Raw genomic sequence first — 21,739 nt, 5'->3', positions numbered from 1 at the left:
TGAAAGTTGTTGCTTTTATTATTGTACATGTGTTACAATGCTATTTTTTTTTCATATAGAATAGACAAATTTAACTGTACAGATTCTAATCACGCTTTCTTACATTTGGCACAATTATCAGCATGGGAGTGAGGGATGTCTGAGTGAAATATTTGCAAATGTCATGCAATCCTTCCCAAATGATGTATTTAGGTACATACAATAGTAATACATGCCCATATTATTTTTGATATCAATATGTACTCGTTAGCTCGTGTGCAAAAAAGCATAATGATATAAAATTGATTTTTGTCTTTAGCTAATATCTGTCTTCTCAAGGTACATACATTTTGACTTCGACAAAATTTGTGGCCATATACAATTTGAGCGCCTTTCAATCCTTTATAGACAAATAGAAGATTTTCTGAATAAGCATGGGTATGTAGTTTCCTTTAATATCTTAATTTTTTATTTAGAATCAACTTGATCTTCATTTATGCAGACAATGTTTTACTTGTTTAGTATTTTATGGGAATTGGATAATTGAGTTAGTGGTGGAGATTTTTTACAAAATGGTTTAAGAATAGAAAGAAGTTCCACTTATAGTGGGCTCATGGCTACAAGAAAACTCAGAGTCACAAGGTTTCTTGAGTGGAGCACTTGCTTGTTACCTGAAACATCAGTTTAACCATATGGTATTTAGGGACAAAAGTTAGAGCCTTACTTCCTCCTTGAATAATAAATCGTGTCAAATGGTTAAAAACTTAAAACTGGATGTTCTATATTCTATTTAATTTACTTTAATAGTTTAATTTTATATATTTTTTGGGCTTGTGTGGATCCAACAAGATCAGGAAGAATCAAAATTAAAAATCATCAACATAAAACGTGCTATGCTATGATTGATTGCTCATTCAATCTTGAACATGCAACCAAGGGAAACATTCATTCTATTAACAATACCAATTAATGCCCAAATAATATAAACATATTATTCATTAGTTCGATCCAAAGGTAATCATCCAATGCTGTCAATTCTTAGCTTTCTCTTTATCCTGAAAAGCATGTTTTACTTGTATGAATGAGCAAAATATGAATGAAAAAAAGATAATACTCATCTTCTTTCCTTAATTTATCCAGTCACCAGTCTCATGTCAAACTTCTAAACTGGTATTTTCTTCTTACTCAGTTACTTCATTAGCTTGCATCGACCAGTTAGGTTGTTCCAACACCAACCTTGTTCCTCTGATCTATCCTATAAACTTCTCATTTTTGAGAAAGGTTAGGCATTCTATGATCTCGTGATCCTTGACATTGGAGGTCAACACAGTTAAGCTATTGAGGTGCCATTATCCTTGGATTAGAAACAATGTATCCATCTATTTATTTAGGCAGATGGAGAGCAGGGTGGATTACTTAACTAATCAATCTTTTTTATTTATTTACTTGGAATAGAAAGGAGGAAGGCGAAATTAAATTGTCAAAATACTAAAAGCCCCTCATAGCTACCCTTTTGTGTTTGGATTCTGCCCTCCTTTTATCGGTCAGATTAACATATCAACTAAACGATCAAAATTAGATCTAAAGTTGGAAAATGAAAACAGTAGATCTCCAAACACGATTGCTCTCCCTTGAATGGAAATGATATTGAATTAAGGTGTTGGGACAGCTAGTAGATCTCCAAACATGACTGCTGAAGAAACTTTTATTCCGCCTCAGGATGAGACTCATTAATACACTGCTATTACTTAGCCCAACTCTTTCGTTGTTACTGCAAATGATCACTTGTATCCTATGTGGTCCTTTCATTGTTTGGTTTCATTGCTTATATGGTACTCCATTCTAGAATCACACAATGTGGTTTGCATCTTGACTTTCTCAACATTGTTTCCTCACCTACAAGTTGTTGCTTCGCTGCTTGAGATAAAAATTCTTGTCGTTGCTTTGTTTCTTGTTGTTTTTCAGCTTGTTTCTCATCAAGTAATTCCTTAAAAATTTGAGGGACTTGTGAGTATTTTAGGCATCCGACGATGTTGAGATAGCCTTTTGCAAGTTGTTGTTTTGTTCATGTAAGATCTATGTCATGCAATATCATATTATAGTGGTTACACTTCCAATGGTGGTGGTTCTCACATCGTGTAGTGTTTTTCCATGTAGGATCAATAACATGATATTTCAACACCAAAGAAGAAATTTAAAAATTAAAAATATAAAATTGAGAAATATAAAAAATTAAGAAAGTGTGTGAAGTCTTTGGGAGGTAAATATACTAAAAGAGATGACAATCGATATGAGAGGGGAAGTTTATTGGTATATATTGTCCATACTGAGTTTTTAACACTGCCAAATAGATGGATTAGGAATGGCAATGGCGGGTTTGGATCTAATTTCATGCCCTCCCTCTCCATCCTCATTTATTATATCCATTTCCATCCCCATCGCCATCCCCATCCCCATCCCCATCCCCATCAGGTATTCAACTTTATCTCCATTCCCATACCAATCGGAGGATCGGATATCCATCCCCATTAGGGGTGTCAATTCCGATGGGTCAGGTTGGGTTAGAATTTTTTTATAAAAAAATCCAACCCGAACCTGAATACAACCCGAAACCACTAAATCTGAACCCGAATCCGCCCCGAATAACCCCATTAAAAATGACTTTTTTTTGGCTATTTTCCAATAATTCTTCACTTTTATCTCAATACTCCATCATTATCATACTAACATTGATATTGATATAAATAAAAGTATCTTAATTTTTAAAATAAAATTTGATTTAACCCCCAAAAAATCCACTAAAACTTAAATTCGGGTCAACCCGAAAACCCTCCAACTCGAACCTGATTTTTTTGGTCGTCGGGTTAGGTTCATTTTTGACACCCCTAATCCCCATCCCCATGCCTATTAGAAGATCGAATATCCTCTATACTAATTTGTAATTTATCTTACTTGTTTCTCATTTGATAACCAAACCATTTTCAAAAATCAACAACATTTTTTTGTTTGGATTTGAGAAAAAAATATTTCTTTAATATATATATATAATTTAATTGGGTATTTGGGTTGAGTATGGGTAGGATTTTATCATATCCACCTCCATACCCAATTCCGAAAATCCTCATACCTAATTATCTGATCGGGTCCAAAAAAAAATCTCTCCATACCCTTCTCCATTCGAGTAAAATATTGGATCCTCCATTGGGTTTGGAGAAAATTGTCATCCTTAAGATGGACCTTGCCCAAAATGGTGGTCTATTGCTACATGCCAATAAATACGAGCCATGCCTAGTGGCGTGGAATATTTCAAACTGAAGGTTGATAGGAAACGTGGTCTTGAAGACATTAGAGAAGTGAATAGTGATGTCGTATATATATGGGATCCATAGTATTATTTTGTTGTACTAAACTTTTTCATTATACCAAGCACACAATATGCTGTATGATATAGACATGTAGTGTAGGTTTCCACAGACATGTACTGGTCTGTCTCTCAATCAGTGCCTATATCATGTTCATATAGCTTTAATGGAAACTGGCCTACTGATGTTAATAAATGAATACTCTGTTGTTTTTTTAGGTACTTCCGAACGAATGACAATGGTTTAAAAGTTGCACTTCAGACAGGAATTGTGAGAACCAATTGTGTTGACTGCTTAGATCGAACAAATGTTACACAAGTGAGTTCATTTTAATTATTCAACAGATTTTTATTTTTTTTTATTTGGTTGGTTTATGCACTCTAAACTTACCAAAGGCAGAGTTAAGTTTATTAAAACAAGTAAAACAGTTATTATCAATTATTCTACTCATTTGTTCCTTTTGAATTATTATATTTATTAGTAAATAGAATCTGTCCTTGTAATAACTCATTATGTAATGTTTTTTTTTAAATGTGAACTTAAATGAGTATTTAATTTGAATCTATAAGCAGATGGAATTTGGAAATTAGAGCATGGAACTTCGGCAAGATAAAATAGCATCCGTGAAACTATTGAACCACATTTACGTTATACCAAAGTAGCTAAACTATTGCAGGCTAGCACTTCGGCTTTTTTTTTTTTTTTTTGCCACTAAGTAGCTAAACTATTAAACTATATTTATGTTGAAACTTAGAAGTTGGTAGCTAAACTATTAAACTATATTTATGTTCCAATTTAGAAGTTTTGGCATCATTGTTAGTAGTGGCATCATTGTTCGTAGTTAGTGCTGTATTTCAACTTGAGCATATCAGTTCAAGTAATGTCTTTAAATCTAAGTTTTTCATTGCTCTCACCACTCTTGTTTGCATCCACTTCCAAAATTTTTATGATGTCCATTTTAAATTTTTCAACAAAATGTCCATTAAGAATGCTTGACCAAGTCTATTTTTTATTTCATCAACTTTTCATTCATTTTCTTTTATCTTTATGTGTTAGAGATGCATCTTTCCTCTATTGTTCTATTTCTTTGCTGTCATATTCAAACTGATAGGGCAATATGAACTCTACTTAGTTACCTTTGATTTACTATGCACGCTTCTTTTAGGTCCTAAGCCAAGCAAGTTGAATAAGAAACAGCCTTTTCAACTGCTTTTCTTGTCCCGAATTCCAAGTTATGTCAAGGCTTTATGCTTAAAGATATTACATTATGTGATTTAATTCAGCATATTTTCCAAAAGGAATGATTCCAAATCAATTATTGTAACACTTTATTTATTTTGCATTGTATTTTCTCTTGAAATGCTGGGAGTCTTCATTATTTATTCTTTTCAGAAGTAAAGATATTTTTATTATGACATGTTTTGATACAATATTTTTTGTTTGAGTCTTGCTAATTTCAAATGGGAACTTTATTTTGTTTTCTTTAGTTGTTTCTTTTAGCATGTTCAAGGTTATTTTTTTCCTAAAAGTGTTGTTCACTACTAGATGATATTGCCTTGTAATTACAGAGCATGATTGGCCGAAAAATGCTGGAAAGCCAACTCAGGAGAATTGGTCTTTTTGGTCCTGACGACACAATTAGTGTTTATCCAGATCTCGATGCAAATTATAAAATTTGTGAGTTTCTGAAAGCTTTGTGCTTTTTTCTAGACAGTTGCTAATACTGTAATTACTACTTCCAGTATGGGCTAATCATGGAGATGCAATTAGCATACAGTATTCTGGAACTCCTGCATTGAAAGGAGATTTTGTGAGGTGAAATGCTCTAAACAATTATTAATCTTTTACCAGTTTTATTTCAACTATGAGGATGGATGTTTTCATGTTTGTAGTATTTTTGTGTGCCAAATTTGCTTAGTTCAATTAGTATTTTATTGCTCCAACTAATTATTGACTATAGCAACACAACTTGATAGGAATCTTAAAGCGAAGAACTGTTTAGTATTTAATTTTTAAGATTCATTACTGAGTTATGTACTTACTCCATAACAATATTTCAAACTAGTTTTGGAATGGTTACCAATACTTTGCTTGTCCTACTTCATCAAAGTTGATCCATCCTTGCTATCTAATTTGACTATTGATTAGAGGATTTAATATTGCAGGGATAATCAAGCCATCAAACTATTTCTGATTGACTTTCAATCATGGTTTAAAACCTCGACCCGTATCGAGGTTTCAATCCTGAAATGGAATGATACAGTTTTGATACTATATCGCGTCTGCCGATATGATTTCACTATTTTTAAATATAAAATATATTAATTAAAAATTTAAATAATCTAAATATTTAAAAATAAAAAGTATAAAAAATAAAACATATATATATGTGAAAATATATGATACAGACCGTTCACTGTAGAACGGTCCGCAACAAATTTTTCAAGGCACCTGGAATTAATCCAATTGCCTCGATTCATTTTTTTAAATTTTTAATCGGGGCGCCTGAATTTGATCCAGGCACTCAGTTTTTTTTAAAAAAAATCATAAATTTCTTAAAACATCCCAAATACATATATTATATCTCACGAGCACATAAAATTATTTATCTTGAATACTATAACCCAAGAGGGAAGCCTGAACCCTAGAGAAAAATCATATTAGCTTAAACCAATTATAATCCAATCCTTAAATTTTAAAATCTTAAACCCTAAATGCATATAATATACCCTGTAAGCATCTAAAATTTTTAATCTTGAACACTATAACCCAAAAGGGAAGCCTGAACCCTAAAGGAAAAATCCTATTGACTCAATTCCGTTATAACCCAACTCCTAAATTCTAAAATTTTGAATCCTAAATACGTATGATATACCCCAAAACAAAAAAAAAAATTAAAAAAAAAACTTAAGAGAAGAATCCATGCACATAGATTCATTCTAGGCACCTAGACTCATTCACACACGGACGCGTGGATCAATTCCAGGCGCCTTGAGTTCAGTCCGACAAGTCCGCAGGATAAGATTCGCAGGATATATATATATATATGTATATATAGGATAGTTCTATTAGGCTTTAATTAACCCATTCTAAATTATCTCAATCGAGTTGATTAGTCTTATTCACTTAAGTTTTTAATTAAACTCTAACTCCCTCATGTCCCGCCATGTTCTACGACTCTCCCGGGATTGCGCGACGCCTCAGGAGGCGTGCCGAGCTCACGTGACGCTTCTGGAGACATTGTCGGGCTCACACGACTCTTCTAGAGGCCTCGCCGGGCTCACGCGACATGTTCGGGCACGTCACACTCTTATTCCATTGTGTTCCTCGATGCTCCTGGGCTTGATCGACGTGTTTGAAGGCGTCATCGGGCTCACACGAAGTGTCTGGAAGCGTCATAGAGCTCGCGTATCGCGGGGCTCGTGCAACACTTCTGGACGCGTCTGCGGGCCTCGGGGCGTGCAGGCACCGAAGGAGTGTCTGTGCCAGTCCGCTGGCAAGACGAAAAGTTTCACTTGTATAGGACGAAATGGTTCACATTTTAATTAACGCTTCCAACTATTTATTGGAAATTGATGTATGTATTTCATGCATAGTTTTTGGTATTGTTTTGCATTCATTTTGTTTCATCACATGAGCATATTTTGCACATTTTTATCTTTTTGTATTGTTTTTACTTTTTTTAGTTCAGAAATTGCACTTTCCACCTTTTATTGATAGGACATGAAAATCTTGACGTTTGGAACAAATTGGAGGCAAAAAGCCAAAGAAATACGCATTACAAGATGATCTATGGCCATCCCGTGCTGTCCAATACGACCGTGGATCATTCGAGAAGAAGAAGCAGTCAAAAAGCATCAAATTGGAGCGTCTAGAGTGGAACATAGCCAAGCCGTGTTGGCTGACACAGCCATGTTCTTCGCTGCCCCATGATGAAACATGCGCATACAACAAACCAAATTTCTAAGGAGCATAACTTTTGACTCAAGATGAATCACGGGGCCCACAACCTATCAAATCGAAGCTGATTTCGAGATCTACAAGTTGGTTATAGGGTTGGACCCATAAAAACCTATTTTTATGCCCTAAAAACGTTGTTTTCATGGCAGTTGTGGGGGCTCTCCCTATTTTTATGGAAATTTGGAAAGTGCCCTAATATTTTAGGATGGTTTGTTATTTTTGATATCCTTGGAGGCTATAAAAGGACCAATGGGGGCATCTATTGGAGACATCAAGGGATTAAGGGGTTCTCCCCTCCCTAGGAGGGAGGGTTTCCAGGTTGACGCAATCTGTACCTACATGGGTGGTTGTTCCATTAAGTCTTGGGGTCAATTTCCAGCGGATACAAAATGTCTTGTTGGGTGTTTGACCTCCCCAATGCAAAGGGCCCTTGTGCTAGGGCAAATGCCCCCGTGATTTATCCCTAGGGATGTAAACGAGCCGAACCGAGTCGAACAATATTAGGCTCGAGCTCGGCTCGTTTAAGTTATATTCGGGCTCGAGCTCGGCTCGAGCTCAAATCGAGCTTTTATCACAAGGCTCGAGCTCGGCTCGTTTTAGAATTATCAAGCTCGCGAACAGTTCGAGCTCGGCTCGTTATTAGCTCTATTATCAAAATTAACGAGCCTAACTCGTTAAGCAAGCTTGGGCTCGTTTAGAGCTTGTTTTTGGCTCGTTTTAGAGCTCGTTTTTTGGCTCATTTTAAAGCTCATTTTAATGCTCGTTTTAGAGCTCATTTTTTTGGCTCGTTTTAGAGCTCGTTTTTTGACTCGTTTTAAGGCTCGTTTTTTTGGCTCGCGAGCCTATAAACGAACATGTTCGCAAGCTCACGAGCCGAATATCCTTAAGCTCGAGCTCGGCTCGATAAAACTGTCGAGCTCGAGCTCGGCTCGAGAAAATAAACGAGCGAACTCGAACGAGTTTTTTACCGAATCGAGCTCCGAATAGCTCGCGAACCGTTTGGTTCATTTACATCCCTATTTATCCCCTTGGGTTCGCCCTGTGGACCGCTAAGGTGACGCCTTCATCTTTTGCTCCAATAGGTAGGAATCACCATGCCATGACTTGGACAATACATATCATTTTAGCATGTAATTACCAACCATGTTTCATTTTCACAATGCATGCAAACAAGATTTGTTTCTCTGTCTTGTAATGTAAACTTTTTCTTGAAGAGATATGACCCAAACATATAGCACCTATAATTGCAAGAATAGAAATTTTTAATTTTCTCACTAATAGAGCTATTATTCTCCTTTAATTACTATATGGTACATTCCTTCCACCTCACCAACTTTTTAGGGTCGTTGCCATCATTTAAAATACCAGACTCCCCAATGAATTTACTGGGGTTTGTAGGGGCCTAGGGGGGCAAAGCAGGAGAGGGTGATGTGGGGGCAATGCTCTTATTGCTAGAACAAATTTGTTTATTTCAATTCAAATCTAAATTAGTCGTCTGGTTTATATTTTAAATTTTAAATTCTTATTATTATAAATTACATCATAGTTACAAATATCAACAAAGGAATCAAGATTTGCTTTCCTCACTTGAAATTGATGTATGAGTATCCGACATGGATGTATATTCCATCGTAAAAGTTGCTACATGTGCTCAATGGGGTTGTTAAGTGCCATCTCAGAGTGTTATGTTGGGTGCTAGTGTTTGACACCGCTACATATGGGATAAACAAAGATCCAAGTAATAGATAGATGAATAATACTCACTGAATATTGCTTATGCTTGGTATGCCAAAGGTGTTGAGTTTTAATTCACATTATCCCTTATGCTTTTAGTCTCACATTATTAAGTCAAGAAGGTTGGAAGGCCTTATATATGGAGTCCTTCCATCCATGCTTAGAAATGTTAAGGGGACTTACACGCATGCGCGGGCTGAGCCCAAATCAGGTGGTTTTGGGGGTTCGAGCCGAAAATCCATAAACCGGACACGACGCACGCGATCATCGCGGCAGGGGGGTGCAAATCCCCAGCTCCTGGTCTGTTTTTGCCAGTTTTGTTGGTCCGGTTTGGTTCTGGACCTCGCACCTGGGGTTCGGAGTGATTTGAGAAGGAGCAGAGGAAGTGTATTTATACACTTGAAGCAGCGCACCCGCGCGTGAGATGAGGAAGCAGAAGGAAAGCGTGCGTCGCTTCCACTGCGCTGCTTCAAGTGTATAAATACACTTCCTCTGCTCCTTCTCAAATCACTCCGAAAAAAGCAAAGCATTCCTCTGCTCTCTGCTTTCTTCTTCTTCTTCTTCTTTCCAAGTTCCGAGGCTTGGAGTGCACCTACGGGGATTTTGCCGGAGAGCCTCTACACCGTGGGCGGCAATAAATTCTCTAAAGACAGTCGGCAAGCCCGACGCTTACTCTTATTACCGTTTATTGCATGCTTGTCATTTATTGGTGCAATTATAGATTACTGTGTTAGCATAATCATATCACACAAATTCTTAACCTTACTCTTATTACCGTTTATTGCATGATTGTCATTTATTGGTGCAATTATAGATTACTGTGTTAGTGTAATCATATCACAACAAAAGGTCCACTTAGAATTACTGCCCGTGCTGGGCAGTTTGTGCAAGATTTTCTTTGGTCGACACTCCCTTCTTGTTTTTCTTGTTGTTCTTTGATGTAAAATATTTATTGAAGCCTGTTTTTCAGAGTTTGATGATTATTACTTAGATCCTCTACTTACTTTATAGTAAATATTTGATGCATTTTTTTTCCTTTCATGTTTCTTTAGTTTTCAGAATCGCCTATTATCATGTTTTGCATTGACATCATCTTTCTATAGAACTCTTTGCATTAAACTTAGCGTGGCGTGCTTATGTCCAACACCATATGCATGCTACTACATTCGTGTCTAGCATATTAATTACTTACTCTTATTTGATTTTTCCAGATATGGAACACGAACATTTCAAGGAATTGCAAATGATGGATGGAATGCTATTGCTCGTTATTATTTGAACAACTTTGCTGATGGAACAAAACAAGTATGGTCGAGTTGCAATTGTTTATCTATAATTCATTTGATGGCTAGATTTCTAATTTAAGCACTTGTTGAACATCCTTTGATTGAAATCCTTTAGTTCCTTTAATATTTCATGATTTGCCACACATATATATCTAATGGCCTCCCCACGTGAGAGGCGTCCACGTGTGTCGCCCAGACAGTCCATGCAGGTTAACATAACTATATATATATATATATATATATATATATATATATATATATAGTTATGATTATTGTCGCTCTTTACCTTCTCAAAAGAAAATTATACTGAAAAAAATCTCAAAGAAGGAAGTAGTTTGTGGTCGGGGGCATCTGGTTTCATAGGCAGGGCGTGTTCTCAACACTTTAGCCGTGAAAATCTTAGAAGGGAAAAACATTTGGTTTAGGCTATAGAAAAGCAAAGTATAATATAATTTCATTACTATAAGAAAAAGAGAGTAATTCTCACATTCCTGCAACTGTGAATGTGCTGAAAAAAAATGGAAGTCTATTTACTAGATCAAACAATGAATAATATAATAGAATTTTTGTTACTATATTTAACAGATAAAATAATAAATAATACAATAGAATTTTTGTCAAACAATAAATCAGAAGATCAACATGCCTCTTAGCTTGTTAGGGAACATTTTTTAAGAAGTCAATAGCAAAGGGCATTGATATTAAATGTACATTTCTTAATGGTAGGATTCTAGGTCCCATTTATGGAAAAAACTTAATTACCAACTTTTATATATATTACTAACTTTCAAACTCCCTGATTAAAAGTGATCCCAAAGTTTAGGCTGGTGGTGTAAAATTGTTATACACCAAGGGATAACATTAATTGCTTTCGGGTGAGAAGTGTGTGCCCAATCGAAGCAAGTTATTGAATATAATAAAAATAATGATAAATATTTGGATCAGTGAAACAAAGAAACTACTATATATAATAATACCTTAAAACCTATCCTAGTTGACAAACAAAATTCAAGATCAATTTAGTTCACTTTTAGTTCAGCTATAAAATCTCCAATTTAAATCCAATTTTTGAGTCTTGTTCGAGCCTGAGCCTGAGCCTGAGCCTGAAGTGAGATTAGATTGATTCCCACATAACCATGATATCAACTGGCAATTGTAACACCCAACTGATTCTGAAGCTAGTTACCATCCATAAAAAATATGAATGATCATTTTCCATAGAGTAGTTCAATAAAATTAGGCCAAAGTCCAGCAGCTTTTGTGGAACCAAAAATGTAGCAAGCGATGTCAATGACGCTTTGATACCTTATCCTTTGTTTTTTTGTGGCCATATGTTACCGATGTTTTATAAAGTTGATGATTTATATGCTAAATCTGAACTAGATATTTTCTGTTGCTTTTACCATTAGAGAACAGGATTGTCCTTCAGTGACTGAAAGTTTTTCATTCCTTTAGGTTATCTTTGTATGTCTTATGGTAGTGGAATGTTTTATATTTCACTAATGTTTTTCTTGTTACATGTACTGTTATGTTTGGAGGTCTTCATACTATTATTAATCCAATCAATTATTACTTATTCATGGCGCTCCATTTTATGAGATAATACTTTTTTTTTTTTTTTTTTTTTGTCTTTTTGGCTTACAAGGACACAATAGATTTGCTCCAAGGGCACTACATTGTGTCTGCCAATCAAGATTTGAATTCTTCCACTAAAGCAGGAGTCTTAGAGACAAATGCGGTAGGTTAAGACATATTGAATTATTTTACATATTTTTTATCCACTGCATTTCCTATAAATTTTAAGAATTAAAAATGACTAATATAATAAGAGTATATGAAGTATTCCTTGTCTTAACTAATGATATTTAGAGAAAATAAAAGAGAAATAAGATTATGAAACTGAAATACAGCCTTTGTAAATATTTATGTGCTAAACTTATTATATCTAAAATATCAAACTAAGACATCAAAATTAATAAGAGGAATAGAAACAAATTAGTTTGAAAATCTACCTACTCTCATTTACAAAGTTTTTTTTGACCTGAAAATAATATAGATAGAACATTTTGTTAGAAAGAAATTAAGAAAATCCTCCAATAGTCACAGTTTAGAATGTTATTATTTGAAAAGTCTCATTGTAAAGAACTATTCAATCAAAGAAATCTTAATAACTATATCTCTCTATCTCTCTTATTTGGATGAAAATTGAAGCTTGAATTCAATTTTTCCCATGATATAGAAACCTAATTTTTTTTAGAAATATTGTCATTTGTAGTCCTTCCGATCGACCTTGGCACTGGTGTTGTGTGGGATCATTTTTGCATACCTGTTTCTTCAACAAGGTGAGATTTGTAATTGTAGTATCTGAAACTTTTGTGATAGCTTAAATAAAACATTTATTTTTTTTATCTTTACAAGCTAATATCTTAGCAAACTTTAGATTCTTGTATTTTTTTTAACATTTATATCAATTAGATTATCTCCATAATCAAAATATTTTGCATCCCTTCAACATTGTGGTTTAGGTTGGAGACCTCGAGTTCCCTGAATAGCGAAACTTTATCATTGTTTGCTTTGCTTGAATATAATAAAAATTTCTTCTGATCTTTCAGTTGTTGACTTGTAATTTCTTTGGCAGCCCAAAACAATTCTTCAGATCTATTTCTTTCACTTATTTGGGCTGGCTCGAGTCTAGGAATTGCAGCATTCCTTCGAGTCAATGGTCGAGTTTTCACCAACAGGCCCCGGTCTTACAGATCAGGCCTTGGTTTTACAAATCAAGGCACTAAAGAGGATCTTCTTGAATAGTGTAGTATTTCTTTTTTTCTATTTGAGTTGGAAGTTTTGGGTGTATTTTTTATCTCAATATCTTCACCTGCAATGACTTTGAATTCAGCTTGTATTGTTTTCTTTTCATCTCTTCAGCAAATTAATATTAGGAGCAAAAATTTGAATTTCTTATATCTGAATAACCACTAAATTCAACATTGGTTTGCATTCTACAACCCACTTTCTTTGAAAGCTCGATCCCAAATATTAAAACAATACTTAATCTTATAAGTAGCTATGTATTAATCAACTAAAATGACCCAAATATCATAGATTCATAATCTCTCTCTCAGTATCGGTCTAGAAAATTATCTAGAGAAATGCTATCATGGATTCATCCCCAGATTGCTCCAACAGTTATGAGATGGTTGTAATGACAACTTCCTCTTAACTCCGACATTAAGGTTTAAAAATGCTTTTTGCCCTTTTCTTTGGTTAAACACTTTTCTTACCCTTGCACTCATAGTATTCAATTAGTGGTTGATATTGTACTATAAAAATAGTAAAACTCCCGTTGGGGTTCCAAGCGAGCATTTAGTCAATGTTCCTTGCTAGATAAAAAAAAAAAAAAAAAAAAAAAATCGCAAAGTACAAGTCTAATTATTTGGTTTTCTTTAGAGTTACACACACTTCTTTTATCAATCAAATTTTATATTAATTAGTCAATATGCTATAATTTATAAAATATTATAATTGGTAACTACATAGAGATCAAAAAAGATAAAGAAAAAACTATATCTGGAATATATATATGAGATTGTAAAGGAATCATTATGAGTTATCTAAACATTGTATCTTGAACTTCAATTAATGACTTTAACAAAGTAGTAGAAGTTTTTTTTTCGTTGTTGATGGCATCGATGCTCATTTTCTTTTAACAAAGAAGGAAACAGATTTAATTATTTGCATGACGTCATTGTTTGGCTTCCGATTAGCATACAAACCTTTTCTCTGGAAAAGCAACTCTCGTCTCTAATTCTAAGAATAAAATTCTCCTCAACTATTCTAAAAAGTTAAATCTTAAATTACCGTAGGGAGAACGCATCATGAGAAAACAAAAATGGATAAAAACATTAAAAAATAAACATGAAAAAATAATTAATAATCAAGTCCAACTAGATGAGATGGATTATACATATCCTTCTATATTTTTAAACCCTATTTACTACTATATCCTATTATACATATCCTTCTATATTTATACTAGCTATCTGGTCGGCCCGTCGACTTAGCTGAATTTCGTACACACTTAATCAAGTGGTTAGATCACAACATAACCTAACTTAACTAAGGTGTCATCCATCAAAACCCGAGTTAGACCATTAGTGCAAACCATACTAATAATAAGTCCAAATGGGTCATAGTTGACTGGACACTTGGCAGTCGAAAGTCTAACAGGGAGTTGACATGAGATGATAAGTCAAAGTGGGTCATGGTTGATCGGATACTTGGCTATCAAAAGTCGAACAAGGAATTGACATGAGATGATAAGTCTAAATGGGTCACAAACTAGATACTTGATGTGCGAAGGAAAATCCAAATGAGTCATGAAGGACATGACATTTGGCATGAGAAGTGAAGTCCAAATTAATTAAGGTTGACCAGACACTTGACATAATATGAATAAAATCTAAGTGGATTATGGAGCATTAAACACTTGGCATGTGGATAGAAGTCCTGACAAGTGAAGGATGACCGGATGCTAGACCCGTGAAGTCCCGACAAGTCAATATTGACCAGATGCTGGGTGATTCTACTTGAGAACGAAGATGTTTGACTTGCCAATAATGCACTGTCTTTATTGGTTGTTAGGAGAGTGGCATGGCTTCCGTTCTGTGATGAAGAATATTGACAGAAAACGAGTAAGAATGACACCTAGGGAAGTCCCTGGCGAGGCCACTCCGACACTCAACTTTTGGTGGAAAAGAAAGTAGTTGCTAGAAATTATGGTTCTGAAAGTCATATACGCTTACCTTTGCTTATGAGAGTCGACTATCTTTTATAGGATCAGAACTCTCCGCAACGTTCTTCCTGTACCTCTTCATTTCCAGCTATCGTGGCCACATTCCTCAAAATAAATGACCATTACGACCGATTTATGTCGGGTTGAATAGCTACATTTTCTGTCTTTCTTGCGATAATGGTTGCATTAGAAGAATAATGATTCATTTCTTTAATCTTGACAGCTGGGGCTGTTGCAGCTTAGTTTGAGAAAGCCTAAAACGTGAGTCGAGAGTCAGGAATTGGTTGTAGCCGAGAGTCGGGAGTAGTCGGGAGTTGGGAGTAGCAGGGAGTCGGGAGTAGCCGGGAATTGTCCCTTGTTGACCACACCTGCCATCCAGGTTCAATTATTGACCTTCTTGGCCATGTGACCCTTGGGAAATATCCCTACATCACTAATCCTCCCTTTAAGTCTAGTTGAAGGAGGTGCAAGTCCGATTGACTGGACTGCAACATTATGTGACTAGGTCTTGGTTTGGTTCGTTGTATACATGGACAAGAAGAAAATATTTAACGTATCTTTAATGAGATCCTTGCTTTAATTATTAACACACCTCATAAATTCTAGACATGCATTATCATCCTTACCTTCTTCTCCCAAAGAATACCCTTATTTCTAAGGTTGTATCAAATTAATATGGTGTGACCTTTAGCGAAGAGGAATGACCGCCTATCTCCAGCATAATGATTATTCCATTCTCTTAGTGTGAGCTCTATCAAGCGACTAATAATATTTCCCTACTCCTTCCCTGATCCTGATCCAAGTGTTCCGATTAAACACTACCTTGTATAAGTATGGTGGAAAGACCCTTATCATTTTATGCAACCCTGTTCTTGTGTCCGCCGACCTTCATCTTTGCTCCCACTTCAAGTTCCTTACATTTTCATACTAGAGTAAGTTCCTAACTTTTCCTGTTGTTTGAACACTCACCGATCTACCTTTAGTTCTCTATTATCGCTTTAGCTTTGATTTTTGTGATGGTGGCAAGGTCTTCCTCCTCGTCTATTCCTTGATACCAATCCATAGAGTCTAGTTTTAGTAGCACCTCCTTAGTTCACCTAAGGACCACCTAGGGGATTTCGAATAACCACATCCAGATACTTCCTAATGGTAATGATCGTCCAAATCGTCCACCTCTGGGATACGTCACCTTCTTCCATAGTCACGTGATAACGGACTATGTTTTCCTGTTCATCCTTTTTTCTCCGAAATATCATAATATTTTCGCATTCCTTTGTCCCAATTAGGGCCTAACTCCTTCCGCATTTTGACTAGGATAGTTATTTTGTTCCGTCTATATCACCTCCCTTTGAGTGCTCTCATTTTTCATTATTTCTTTTACCCCAAGAAGATGGAAGATAAGGTATTTTTCTCCTCCTCCTGAGTGGTCATGGTTTGCTTAAGAACCTCCCCACTTCTCATAAAGGGTGGAAACATCATTTTTTCTTCATTCAGCCTTCCATTTCAGTGTCTTGGCCAAGTTGTTGGCAACAGGATTTACTTGCACCTCCCTCTGTAAAAGATAATCACTTGGTGTGAGGCTACTTTCGTGCTTCTAAGCATCTTTAGAATATGAAGTTTGACAACACTTTTTTACTCGAGGAGGGATGTTTCATATGTTCAGACTGAGCTCTTTTCCAACTACTCTTTGACTATCTTTTGGTGCCATCTTACCCCTTTCCTTGAATCTTATTTTCTAACTAAAAATATTTTTTTATTGTTGCTTCCACCATGTTGAAGGCTGCCTTTGATAGTGCCCTCAAAATGATTAACGTTGAATTAGAGGCACGGGGTGCCGAGATTGTTGATCTGACTAGGGCAGAGATAACTGCAGATGCCGCGCTTGCTCTAGCACCTGTCACCACAATTGCCCCTCCCTTATCTCTAGTGGAGGCTACTCTAGCCCCCCCAAAGGGGATACCTTTTTCCCTACGGCCATCCTACGAGAGGCGATTCTCGCTCTTGCAATTCTTGCTCCAGCATTATTTGTAGGATCATAAGGAATTTAGATATCTCCACAATTGCATGATATTCTCCACTTTGGGCATAAACCCTCATGATTTTGCTCTTGGGATCTACCCAAAATGCCTCATACCAATGGAGATATCTTTTCTCTTATAAACTCATGATATTTCTCATGCGTTTTCAATGTGGGACTATATTTGTAACCTTGCAGCCCCAACAATCCCCCCTTAAACAAAGGACCACAGGCTTCCCACGTCCGATCCTCGACCCACTAGGTCTTCCTGCCCCTCAGTCCACCCGACCTACTAGGACTTCCTTACCTAGTCGCAACTAGGGCTTCCTGCCTGGTGTCTGGTCCTCTTGATCCAAACATAGGAGCCCACATTTTCTTTGTTCGAGGTCAATATTGTACTCATATGGCTCAATCAAACCTAGCTCTTGTGCACAGTCGGCGGTTAAACCTTCTGGTAGTCCGAGCTCTGATACTAATTGTAGGATCATGAGGAATTTAGATATCTCCATAATTACATGATATTATCCACTTTTGGCCTAAGCCCTCATGGTTTTACTCTTGGGTTATATCCAAAAGGTCTCATACCAATGGAAATATCTTTTTTCTTATAAACCCATGATTTTCCCATGCGTTTTCAATATGGGACTATGTTTGCAACCTTGCAACCCCAACATTATTTGGAGAGTTTAGGACCACTCTTCGCATAACTCGAAAGAGACGTCACTCCCTGTGGATCGCTCACCAATCTTCTACACCAGCTCAGGCCATGTCGTCGTCTCACTCCAAGACTTCTTGAGTAGAGGCTTTACCCTTAGGTCCTACGACCTTGGCGATGCAGCCTAGGCTTGCTCCTACCAGAGACTCCACAGGCATCTGTACTTCACCACCAATGACTAATATTGCCTCCAAGGCCTCCACTCTGATGTCATTTCGGTGGGTAGATCCAGGTGCTAGTACCTCTCACCCTCCTGTCGGGCCCTCTGTTTCCTCCGTACACTAGGGTGCTAGCCTTAGTGGAGTGAAGGCCTCCCCAAGACCTCAAGGCCTCGAGGATTTTCAATGGAGTTGGAGGAGAACCCCGACACTGCTTTGTCCAAAATTCATCGACATCGATCAAACCTCGCCAATGGAAAGGCGAATAGCTTATGGGCTCAGCATGAAGCGAGCTAACGATAAGTACAAGTTGACACCCTTGAGACTCAAGCTAAGGAGTTGAAGCTAGGGAAGAGGAGGAAACGAAGAGAGATAAAGAATCTGAAGCTCCTGGTGGCAAAATAACAAGCCAAATTGGTGGCAGTGATGACGGATGTCAACATTGCCAAGGAGGGGTTGGAGGTCTGCTAAATGAAACTTAATCTCCAAGAGGTGGAACTGGCTACCACTCAGGAAGAGGCAAAATCTAATAAAGTGTGGTTGAGGACCACTTGCGCGAGTTGGAATCGGCCCGTAGTGAAGTAGAGACAACCCTAGCTAGAGTTGAGGGCAAGCTACGAGGAGCCCTAGAGTCTACACATCAAGCAACACAAGCTGCCTAGGCGATAATCGAAAAGTAGCTTCTCAAGATAAATACCTCCCGCTCTAAAGCCAAAATCCATTAGATGAAAATTGCTACTTTGACAATCTCCCAGGCAGAGCTGCAGACCACCCTTAAGGCTCAACAAGATCAATCAACCCACCTAACTGCTGAGCTGCAAGAGTACCGTGGCATCGAGGTCGAGCGCTAGTCTTTAAAGAAGAAGGAATTCCTCAAGTTTGAGGAGTTCTATGACATGATCAAGACCTGCCTAGTGCGAATGGTATAACATGGTGTGGATGAAATCTTAAAACATCTACAAGAATCTGGCCATCTTCCTGTCGACCGACAATTTCTACTTATCCAGTTCTCTAGAATCTCTGACAGCATTCCCGAGGGGGACATGGTTGACTTTACATAACTTTTGCTCTTCGATATATTCACTTTGTAACTAATATTTTACATGTATATTTGACTCTGAAGGCGTGTTTGGTTGGAGGTTATCGTTGATAACCTTGGTAGGTTATCAACAACAACCTTATTTAATTTAAGTAATCAGTGATTCTCGATAATGCAACATTCTCTCCACATCAGCAATCAAGAAATATAATTCAGAATAAAAAAAACCTTGGAAATATTAAGTTTTTCATGACTCTGGGGTTATCAATATTTTTTTTCAAAAAATTACCCTCTGAGACTAGCAAGAGGTGAGCAAGAGCAAGCAGCGATTGCAGAGAAACACCAGCAACTGCGAAGCAACAGTGGTAGCTAGCAATGACGACGACAACAAACAAGCGGCGATGGCAAACAACAGTGATTGTGAGCAGGCGACGACAATGAGCAGGCAGTGACTACGGAGCAATGGTGGTGACAACGAGCAGGCGGCGATAGTGAGCAGGCAGTGACTATGAAGCAACAGCGGTTGAGGCTAACCATCGTCAGGATGGAGATGGTGTCGGATGTTAACGGAGGAGGCGACGTATCGGTGGCTTGCGGAGGAAGTAGCACCAATAATTACATGGGAAAAGATGTCGACACATTAAAAAATCGAGAGAGGGAGAAGCACGGTAAAAAGTGAAAAGAATTAAAAAATTTAATCACATATCAAAATTTATTTTAATAATATTTTAAAATATATATAAATTTATTTTAAATTTTAAAAATTATAAATCAATTATATTTATTATATATATTATCAACTTATTAAATAATATTATAATAATAGTAATAATTATTAATTTAATTTATTCTAAAATATTTATCATGTGATTTAACAAGGGTAATATAGTAAATATAAAATTAGATTATAGCATTACTTAGATTTAATCAAACAAGATTAGGATTATGTTTTATTCCCTATAAATTTGGTTATGTGATTAGCTGGTAATTACATAATTAAGGTTATGTACGATAACTTAAATCAAACGCATCCTGAAGGTTTCTCAATCCTCTTCCGAGTTGGTATTAAGAATTTTGGCGCTTCCATCACTTCTTCATGTTTTGTTTAATTCTTAGGCTATCCACAATGAGATGAATTGTGCGTCGATCCAAATGTCACATCTCAATACGCCTCAGTGGGTATCCTTTATAATATCATAAGAGGGATTTCAACCCTGATTGTGTCTGAGTTAGAGAAGTTTGGACCATATAAAGGATGTTGGCGATATGATATATACTTGACCCCTTAGGAAGGGGTGAGGTTGATACCTCAGCCGGAGAGATCTCTGTTAGGATAAGAGTTGAAATTGTCAACTTCAATAAAGCCTATTAATTAGGATCTAGTTTGATCTTTACCCTACGTGGATTGCTTTCTAAAATATTATCTCATTGTAAGGCTATATAAAGACAATGGTCTATTGATTTTTTTTAGTGAAAAAAGGAGTTTTTCATCTCTAACATCTGGTATCAGAGCCAAGTTCGTTGTTTCTTTTTTTTTTTTCACCTCTTCCTTCGAAGTTCCTTTCTTTCTCATGAGCAGAGAAAGTATATCTTTGGGTTCGTTGTTCTTGATCCGAGTGGTGTTGCTGCCTGGAGTTCGAGCAAAGGAGGGTTCACTAAAGGAAGCGTCGAACTCAACAGTCTCAAGGAGACAACAACATCTACGGCAACCTCGAAACTGACCAGCGCAAAGTTTCTTGAAGGATGACTGATAATTTTGTTCAACCTGCAATTCCTAAATTTGATGGATATTATGATCATTGGTCTATACTTATGGAAAATTTCCTACGCTCAAAAGAATATTGGAGTTTGGTGGAAACTGGAATTCCTGTCGCAGTAGAAGGAGTGGAGCTTACTGAAGCACAAGGAAAATTATTTGCAGACCAGAAGCTAAAAGATTTGAAGGTCAAGAATTATTTATTTCAAGCCATTGATCGAAGTATTATGGAAACAATTCTCAACAAAGACACTGCCAAACACATTTGGGACTCTATGAAGTAGAAGTATCAAGGTTCCACAAGAGTCAAAAGGGCACAACTCCAAGCCCTTAGGAAGGAGTTTGAGATTCTACATATGCAAGAAGGTGAGAGTGTTGATGCATACTTCGCTCGAACTCTTACTATAGCAAACAAGATGAAGATTCATGGTGAAAACATGCAGCAAGTGGTGATTATTGAAAAGATCTTACGATCAATGACCTCCAGGTTCGATTATGTTGTAAGGTGACCTACGATAAGATTGGTGGAGATGCAAGGAGAGGGAGAGGTAGAGGAAGAGGCAGAGGTAGAGGGAGAGGTAGGCAAGCATTCAATAAAGCAATGATTGAGTGTTATAAATGTCATCAATTAGGGCATTTTTAGTATGAGTATCCTAAATGGAAGAAAGAACCGAATTATGCAGAGCTAGAAGAGAAAGAAGAATTATTGCTGATGTCATATGTCAAGCTTGATCAAGCAATGCGAGAAGATGTTTGGTTCCTTGACTCGGGGTGTTCTAATCATATGTGTGCACACAAGGAGTGGTTCTCGGATCTTGATGAAGAATTTCGAACTTCTGTGAAGCTCGGGAATAATTCCACAATGACTGTAATGGGAAAGGGTAACATTAGGCTGGAAATTGTTCGAGCTACTCAGGTAATTACCGACGTTTTCTACATAC

At 36.7% G+C, this 21,739-nt stretch overlaps 1 protein-coding gene across 1 annotated transcript in view; it reads left to right on the top strand.

Moving 5' to 3' along the window:
• LOC121979776 (phosphoinositide phosphatase SAC6-like) overlaps positions 1–21,132 on the top strand; it is a 32,297-nt gene extending 11,165 nt beyond the window's left edge. The window contains exons 12-21 of the mRNA XM_042531768.1: positions 122–192; positions 319–417; positions 3,560–3,659; positions 4,910–5,018; positions 5,084–5,156; positions 10,247–10,340; positions 11,967–12,059; positions 12,597–12,663; positions 12,960–13,068; positions 21,093–21,132. Coding sequence (XP_042387702.1) covers positions 122–192; positions 319–417; positions 3,560–3,659; positions 4,910–5,018; positions 5,084–5,156; positions 10,247–10,340; positions 11,967–12,059; positions 12,597–12,663; positions 12,960–13,068; positions 21,093–21,132 — 855 coding nt within the window. The remainder of the gene's footprint in view (positions 1–121; positions 193–318; positions 418–3,559; positions 3,660–4,909; positions 5,019–5,083; positions 5,157–10,246; positions 10,341–11,966; positions 12,060–12,596; positions 12,664–12,959; positions 13,069–21,092) is intronic.
• The last annotated feature ends 607 nt before the right edge of the window (positions 21,133–21,739 follow it).

Source organism: Zingiber officinale, chromosome 5A (assembly GCF_018446385.1).
Source record: "Zingiber officinale cultivar Zhangliang chromosome 5A, Zo_v1.1, whole genome shotgun sequence".
Lineage (NCBI taxonomy): Eukaryota > Viridiplantae > Streptophyta > Magnoliopsida > Zingiberales > Zingiberaceae > Zingiber > Zingiber officinale.
The sequence above is the reverse complement of the archived record's forward strand: the minus strand, read 5'-3'. Positions and strand labels throughout refer to the sequence as shown.